At 35.7% G+C, this 9034-nt stretch overlaps 1 protein-coding gene across 3 annotated transcripts in view; it reads left to right on the forward strand.

Annotated features, from left to right (window-relative positions):
• The window catches only part of PRKAA2 (protein kinase AMP-activated catalytic subunit alpha 2), an 80334-nt gene extending 72005 nt beyond the window's left edge, over positions 1 to 8329 (forward strand). For all 3 annotated transcript variants that reach the window (XR_015160063.1, XM_086390187.1, XM_086390188.1), the window contains one exon: positions 549 to 8329. Coding sequence is in view for 2 of the 3 variants with exons in the window: in XM_086390187.1 (XP_086246313.1) it covers positions 549 to 787 (239 nt within the window). In the remaining variant the exon portion in view is untranslated. The remainder of the gene's footprint in view (positions 1 to 548) is intronic.
• The last annotated feature ends 705 nt before the right edge of the window (positions 8330 to 9034 follow it).

Below are 9034 nucleotides of genomic sequence, written 5' to 3' on the forward strand. Positions count from 1 at the left end.
CCAGAGTTCTTATTAAAATGCAGATTCTTGGGAACTCTCCCAAACCTAGCAAATCTGAATCTCTGGAGATGGGTCCTTGGGAAACTGGGAATCAGCATTTTTAACAAGATTTCCTTTGCCCCTTCCGCCAGGCAATTGCAGTGTGCTCTGAAGAATCAGTGCAATTGTAATTTCTGTTTTTATCTTAATTATTTTTTGTTGTTGTTTATACACTGCAAGAAAATAATCCTCCAAAGGTGTGCTTTCTTCAGATAAAAGGGTGTCAGGAAACTTTGACTTCAAGGTTACTGTCAAACAGTATGTTGAGAAGGATTCAGGCATCACATTTTGACTGTGTGGCAGTGTTACAGTTGGACAGTGATGTCCTTCACAGTCAGGAGGGAAAAGGTTTTGCCACCCCTACTCCTAAAACCCTGCAACATGACATTGGCTCCCAGGATGCCCTAGCTCAGATGTGTTCACTTAATATTCTGAATAAGATACCTTCATAGGAAGGGCTGGGGCGAATACACTGTTCATGTAAATTGCTTTTCTTTGGTCCATTTCAGATGAGGTGGTGGAGCAGAGGTCTGGTTCCTCAACACCTCAGCGGTCCTGTTCTGCTGCTGGCTTACACAGACCACGGTCCAGTTTGGATTCTGTAACTGCGGAGGGCCATTCACTCTCTGGCTCTCTCACGGGCTCTTTGACCGGAAGCATGTCGTCCTCTGTCTCACCTCGCCTGGGCAGTCACACCATGGATTTTTTTGAAATGTGTGCCAGTCTGATCACTACTTTAGCACGCTGATGATCTTTCCCTAGTTTTTTTTCTTTCTGTTATTGCACTGTGAAAATCAGATATATTCTTTAAATTATTATTTTACTTATGGATATCACATATTCTGAAGTACTGGTTGAGAGCCGTGACTGTCTTCAGGGGACACAGTACCATTGAAATTTACTGAAAAGAAAAAGTCTGACATCTTATTTACTGTAGACATCTGTAATTCTGTTTTGCCTATTATAAATTCACATAGGCAGTATCTTTAATATGTGAACACTCATGATTATTGTTAACCTGAAATTGTGGACTCACTACAGATGATTAATATACCTTTACTGGTGAACCATCTCAGTCAACAGGTGGTTTGGCAACATCTTGCTTTACTGTTTAGTGTAGGTAAATCCAGTTTGCTTCCTAAATTTCAGCAGGTTTTAAGCTGTGTTTATGCACAAGATTTAAAAATAACATATATATTAGTAAGATAGTATTTAAATGTTGAAATCTTAAGAGCCAGATCCCCCTCCCCCAAATTTTAGAACCAAATTCTAGCAGTTTCTGCAGATATTGCCCAGTGTTCAACAGAAGGACTGTGGTCCTGAGACAGGTAATGGTCATTTCCAAGTTCCTTCAAAACAGCTATAACCAACCAGAGGCTTTATCTTGAGATTTTCCTGAATAACATATATAAGAGCCTTCAAGGTTCTACTCAGTACTGGAACATCTGGAGTTACAACTTTTGTCTTTTTCATAAACTTGTATCATTTTACAACATGCCTTCAAAATCTACCTTTCTCAAGTTCTTTTTCACTGTATTTATTTTTGTACTCCACCAAGCATGATAAAATAGTTAAATGAAACAAAGCAAAATGTCAACAGTCCCTTAGAGAGAACTCTTATCTCTGGTCTCTTCCTGTGTGTAGTGGTAAGGAGTGTGTGTGTGCCTGTCCTTTTGCATCCTGTAATGCCAGTTACTCATCAGAAGTTTGCTATTGTAGTCACCCCGCTCCCTCACCTCCCCTGATCACCTTTGTCTTTGTTTATTGTTTGATCCTTAGTGGCTGATGGGCTTAGTTTTGAAATCTTCTCTGGTTCTCTTTCTTTGTTCTACATCTTGGTTGCTAGCCATCCAATTTGAAACACTGTTCTGGCCCTAAGGGCTTTTCTGTACTTCCAAAGCTTGGTAGGCTTGTGACCTTCACTGTTGAACCTGTTAGGGCAGGGAAGCCTTAAACATTCAAAAAAATTCTCTCTTGAATAAATATGTATGTTGTTTACATATATACATATATGTATTTGTATACCAGTGCTTTTAAAGGAAAACCAAACTTTTATTTTTGGCTTTGTGCAAGTTTTTTTCAGGCTTTAAAAAAAAAAAAACCCTATATAAAAAGCAGGGTAGATAATAGCCCATTGATTATATTGTTTTAGTAAAAAATATTTAGTTTTTAAATTATGTGTAATTTATCTAATTTGTATTTATTCATCTTATTCAATATGTTGTAATTAACAGTCTCATTCACCTGACTTACCCTAGAAATGATTAAGTGATTAAGCTCTTGAAAACAAAAAGTGAACACTTCCTTGACAGGTTTCTGTCTCTTTGCCAAAAAAAAATGTGTTTTCTACCAAGAAGCAAATGAGAATGTTAAACCAAATTTCTCTTGGGTTTGGGAAAGACAAGTATGTCTGTCTTTAAAGAGTTTTGAGTCAGGAGTTTGCAGTGTGTCACATAATATTGTTTAGCAGAACTTTAAAAAATGGTATTACATAACTTTTAAGTATGACTTAATATCAAAATACAAGGAATCCTTGTTTGGCAATTTGAGAAAGAGAGTGGGGTTGCAGTTAAGGTGTTTTTTTTAACCTTTGAAATATTGCCATCTAGTGGCATCAAAATAAACTTTTTTGTGTATATTTTTATAGGGATAAGCAGTCCTGCTGCATTAATCTTGATGTATATATACATCTGGCAAAATTTTGGCCCCAACAAATGTGTAAATACCTCTTTTGGAAAACACAGGGCCACCTCATAATATTTACCTGTTAATGGGATGACCTTCAAAATAATCTGACTCCTTACTCCCAATGACAAAATCCCTAATAATTTTGAAGGCAGAGAAACAGTAGGAAGGAATCCAGTGGCATTTTAACTTCCTTAGTTTAATAAATCAGATGTTAGAAACATATTAAAATTGATTTATATAGTTATCATGTTTTTTAAAGTTAAAAAAGTATTTACTATTTTTTCATTCTTGCCAGTATTTATGAATATCTACATTTCGATAGCTATGTGTTTTCAGAGAACCAAGGGTCACAGTTTGGGTTCTTGTGTGCTGAAGTTTTGAGAGACAGCTCTTCTGTGAATGTAGATGGTGTGATACATTGGTCTGCAGAGAGAAGATTACAGGAGGCTCAGTCCAGCGTAATAGGTCTAGAACATTTTCATAGGAGTCTCTTTGCTGCTCATGCAGGGCGAGGGAAAGAATCAGTTGCTAAATTCCCATATTTCAGTCTTGTAACCTGGATGAGTGTGGATGTGGTATGTGGTAGACAGACCGGGGGTAGGAACACTTTCTTCATGCTATGATTTTGAAGGAGAACTCTATTATTAGGCTACAGATAAAGTCTTAGCTATATCATGGAAATGGAGCCCATAGTGGTTCTAGAACGGCATTTCTGAAACTGCATTCTGTGAGATGCTCTGCAGAAAGGGGGTTTCATTGAGCAAGTCTGATAAATGAAACATGTTGCTCTCCTGCTTGAAGATGACAAAGGATGTGATCATTAAAGACTTTGACCAGTTCTTCTGTGGAAAAAGAAAATCATTTAAATTTGTTTAATCTTGCTTTGTCCAAATTAATTTAAACATTGTTTTAAACTTACTATCCCCTGGGAGGAAAAGCATATTCAGAAAATATGATTTTAAGAAAATTATTTACCAGGTTGCCATAATTAGGTAGATAAAAATAAAACTAAGATTTCATTTGCTCTTATCAGTTGTTGGAGAGACTCTCATTCAAAATCAGAATTATTTTAACCAGTATACATATTCATCTTGAGCGAACAATGGGTTAATGGAATTTTGCATGCCTACAACTTATTTCATAGCACTTTGATTGTCTAAATCAGGTTTGGTATTTTGTGGAAAGCAAAATTTATTCTTTTTTGTGTTGAATGGATAACTGAAAAACCTTAAATAAGATTACTTCTAAAAATGGTGTAAGAGACTCGTGACTAATGCTTTGGCTCAATGGGTAATGAGTCAATAGCTTTGATTCCTTCTTTCAGAAAGTGTAATCAGTGAACATTTCTGAACACTTTTATATAAGAAGACACCAAATTTAGACCTAATTCTGGTTATTCTTCAATGAAGGAACAAACAACATCCCAAATTACATATGTAGGGTGGGAGGCAAGACTATTACAAGTTGGGCTTTTGTTTTGATCAACAGACTTTTGAAACACTTTTGTAACCTCTGGTGTTTGCATTCCTTGATACTTGCTAGCCCTAAAGAGAATCCAGGAGCCTAAATTATTCGGAAGTAACAGTATTCCATGTCAGGCAATTGGCTATATGTAGTGCAGACAGGTCTCTCCTTTCCTTTCTGCAAATAGGTTTCCTATGACAGTTACATAATCCTGGGCTTGCTTTCTCTTATTCCCTAGCCAGTTTGTACTCAGGGAATACAAATTGATTTTTATATTAGATAAGACATAATTGAGAAAATAATCATAGACAACTGTTACAGATTCTTTGACTATTTGGATTTATCTGAAAATGTACATTTTATTGAATTAATCTAAGCAATGTACCTTCGATTTTATAAACTAAATGATCTTGGAATCTGCCTGCCAGAGGCATTGCATCTTTGTCTCTTCACTGATTAATAATTTAAAATCTTGTTAATGACTGTGAAATCTAGGTATCTAAATGCTAGACATATTCACAGTTTTGTCTGTTTTTATTTCTTTTTAAAAGACCTCCACATTTTCAGTTTGGCATTTCTTTACCTGATACTTTTGTCACTCTGTGACTTTTTAAATAGAGAATGTACTTTTTTAAAATAATAGATCTCAGAGACTCTAAAATTCTGGATGAGGGATCTGTGCAATTTGTTTGTAAGTCACATCCTGTGTTGGGCCTCATTTTTATAACCTCTGAAGTGGAAGGGATAGCTTAAAAGACCTCTGGATTACCTTTGAGCTTTAAAATTGTCTCTTCTCTGCCTTTTCATATGATTTGTATTAGCGTTCACTTTTTACATGCTGAGAGATTGTATACTGATGTGAATGATCTACATTTGCTTGGCTTGGTGTTTTGAAGACACATACTTGAATGTTTTTCTAAACACAGCTGCCCCCCTGGAATACAAATGAGAAAATCATCCAGAAAACCAAATATGTTAAAATATTAATATCATGTATGTATACTTTCCATAAAGCAAAAGATGACAAATTTGGAGTGATGGAAGTGTTCCATACATTTTAATGGTGATTGTGGCTCAGCTGATAAAGAATCCGCCTGCAATGCAGGAGACCTGGGTTCGATCCCTGGATTGGGAAGATCCCCTGGAGAAGGAAAAGGCTACCCACTCCAGTATTCTGGCCTGGAGAATTTCATGGACAGTATAGTCCATGGGGTCGCAAAGAGTTGGACACAACTGAGCAACTTTCATGTCACTTTAGATCCAGAGACCCTCCATATCTATTAACTTATTTAATACATTATAATCACCTTGTGTGTTAATGATTTTCCAAATGAGAAAGCAGGACCAGAAAGCTTTTCACAAGCTTTAATGCCATATAATGTTCAATGATGATCACTTTATGTGCCCCCTTCCCTTGGGGGAAACAGTCTGAATCACTGAAACATCTTAGTAGTTAAATAATAAACACAGAAGCATTGCTTTCAAGTCTTAGAGTGACATGAAGTAGTCTTAATATTTTTTAGTTTATTTGAATGAGTTGATTGTACTAACTAGATGTGTTTATGATTATATTCACTTTTGTTAAGTACTTCTAAGTTATTGAGGGTGCTTAAAACTACTGAAGAAACTTTTTAGGCCATGCTTCTCCCTTTATTTATGTGATTCTTGTAGCACAGTGCTTTTTAAAAAAGTAAAACCAGCCCCAACTCCTATCTTAAATTATCATTTTTTACTATTAATCTAAATTAGGCTTATCTAAATTTCATATACAAATTGGTAATTTTTCATTTCATATGCATATTAGATGATAAGATACTATTCTCATAGAGTATATTTCTATTCACAAACTACCAAGTATTATCAACTTGATACAGATTCTTCCAGACCTTACAGAAATTTGAAATGTAATTTATGTTTGAGCTCTTAAGAGTATATCTTATTTACACAAGTTGCTGGCATCCTTACCAGCCTTCCATATACAATTATAATGCATTTGATGCCACTGAACAGTAATAACATGAAGAACAGGACCCACAGTGTAGACCAGATTAAGTTTTAATTCAGCTTTTTCAGCCATAACCTGATAAGAATCAGGCTGGGTCTAGAAGTGATCAGACTGTGGGACTGTGTTAATGTTGTGAGTCAGTGTTTACTGCCGGCATTGCACAGCAATGCCAGTTTGCAGCCATGGCTGTGTATGTGACTTTCTGTAACTACCGTTTATATATAAAGCAGTCCAGATGTTATGGAAGTAGCTCATGGTTTTATCTGGACAAACAGGGTATGTAAATTTAAGTTACATTTGAAAAAGTGCAATTAAGGAAATCCTAGCGTAGGAAGCTCTTTGGAGGAAAAAGTGAAGTGTTTATAGGACATGCTAGCATGACAACACTTTTAAACATATACAGAATTTTGACAAGGTTCATACAGTGTGAATTTTTTAATTCAAGGTTTGCTACTTTGTGTTGATTTATAATTTCAAGGAAGGAATAGGAACATTCTACCCAAGGAGAACTGCACAGTTAATTTTTTGCTGTTAATTTAAGCTTGCACTTTTCACAAGTAAAAGTCCTTTTTAAATTTTGTTACAAAGAAAAACCATTTTTCTTTGGTTTCCTAATGTGGAAAAGAGAAATAGATCCCACTAAAAAAGCAAAACACCTTAATTAATTGTGCCTTCTCTCTTAAATTGTAGGAATAATAATTAGTTAAAAACTTATTTAAACTCGTTTTTGCCCTGACTCCCCTCATTTGTACTTGCCCGTCCCTCCACAGTTGCACTGTTTTCGCCTGTTTGCTGTCGGTTCCTTTGGCCAGACCTCACTGTCACTGTCAGAAATTGTTCACCAGGTGTGTCTGTTTATGCCGCTTCACTTTTTCAGTCACCTTGGTAAAAGTTTGGCTGCCTTCTCATGGCTTTAAAATGAAAGCAATGAATAACAATCTTTATATTTCAACCCTTTAAAAAGTTTGTAAAGGAAAGAAATAATGCAGAGCAAAGAACAAAATCTAATTTGGAATCTGATTCTCAGTTTGGCTGCTGTGGCAGCAGCAGGTCATTTAACCTCATTTAATGTTTTCATCTATAAAATATGGGTATAACCTACCTCACAGATATGTGTGAGAAACTGTTTGGAGGCCCTTGTTTAAATACAGGGTTTATCATCATATTTAATGTAAATCCCCTTTTTTTTAATAGATATCGTTGATACTGATAGGATGAGTATCTTGATTTTAGGTAAGTTATGTGGTAAGAATGTAGAAGAATGTTTAGGAACACAATTTCACAAATTATGGTATTCTTATTTTTAAGTGACTTTTGAAATTTCTTGAAAATATCAAATATTCAAATATTAAATTCATCTTTTGTTGCGAGAGATATTCAGAACTTCTTAATATGTTGGCTGAAGATGCCTTAACATACCAAATTACAGCTTTTTCTCGAGACTACTCACAAATATCTATGGTTGTACAATGTTTTGAGTGTTTAATGTAAAATTGTTATAGAACTGTGAACTCTGAGCATAGTAATCGTTAATATTGTTTGAGGAAGAATGCTTGTATTCTATATCATATCTGCTTAAATAGACAGTGACTTTGGAGTGCAACAAACAAAACTGAAAGTTGACAGCCATTAGGCTGTTGTGTCCATGACAATCATAAGAAAATATAAGATTGGATATTGTTCAAAAAAATTTCAAGAAGATCTTTAGGAAAAAAAGTTCCATAGGCTGATATATTTACCCATCAAAGCACTTGATTACAAATCTAGTAAGATAATTTTTTAAACTGTTAAAATTGGGATCATGTTTTATAATTCATTTAAAAAATGGAAAAAAAAAAAAAAGACCAGACTCTTAGTGCTTTTGTGTTTTAATAACCATAGATGCAAATTTCAGTTTTGTTATATATATATATTTTTTTCTTTTGTGAATGTTAAATGATCAGTGGAAGGATCTGTCTTCCAGCAACTGTGTGCTATGGGTGTCCTCTTAAATTACACAGCATTTCATAGTTACAGGTTCTCCCTAGTTAATATTTGCACTGTATAAGCTCACAGGTAACAAACACAAAAGAGAAATGATTGCTTCCAAGCTTTTTTCACAAAATCAAATTAAAGTCTCTGGTTAATTTGAAAGCTCTTTTGTTTCTATTCAGTCATTGATACTCTGCATGTCAATTAACAATTGCAGACAAAGCTGTTGTAGAACTTGGTTGCCTCTAACCCCTTGGAGACTCCATACCATCTGTCCACTTCTGTCTTCTTCGTTCTGCACTGTAGTCTCTAACTTTAGCCACTGTATTAGTTTCCTATTGCTGCCATAAGAAGTTACTATAAACTTGGTGACATAACACAAATTTATTATCTTACAGTTCTGTAAGTCAGAAGTTTGGTGGGCTTAGCTGGTGTTTCAGTATCAAGTCAACACAGGCTGACAACCACAGCAGCAGTAGGGAAAAGCTCTGGGCAGAATCTGTTTCAAGGCTTATTCAAGTTGGTGGTGAGTTCAATTCCATGCTGCTATGGGACTACAGGCCCGTTTCCCTTCTGGCTCTTCACTGGGAATCACTTGCAGTTTCTACAGACCAGCATCATTGCCTGGTCCATGGCCCCTTTCATCCTCAAAGTGAGTAACAGACATTTACTGCCTGGTCCATGGCCCCTTTCATCCTCAAAGCAAGTAACAGACATTTACTGCCTGGTCCATGGCCCCTTTCATCCTCAAAGCGAGTAACAGACATTTCCTGCCTCTTCTTCACTATATCTCTGACTGGCTGACTGTTCTGGTTGTCAGGGTCCATGCTATTAAATAGGGCTCACTTGAATAATCTCCCTATTTTA

This window comes from Bos grunniens, chromosome 3 (genome assembly GCF_055505025.1).
Source record: "Bos grunniens cultivar Pamir isolate PY7600 chromosome 3, Bosgru_T2T1.0, whole genome shotgun sequence".
NCBI classification, from domain to species: Eukaryota; Metazoa; Chordata; class Mammalia; order Artiodactyla; family Bovidae; genus Bos; species Bos grunniens.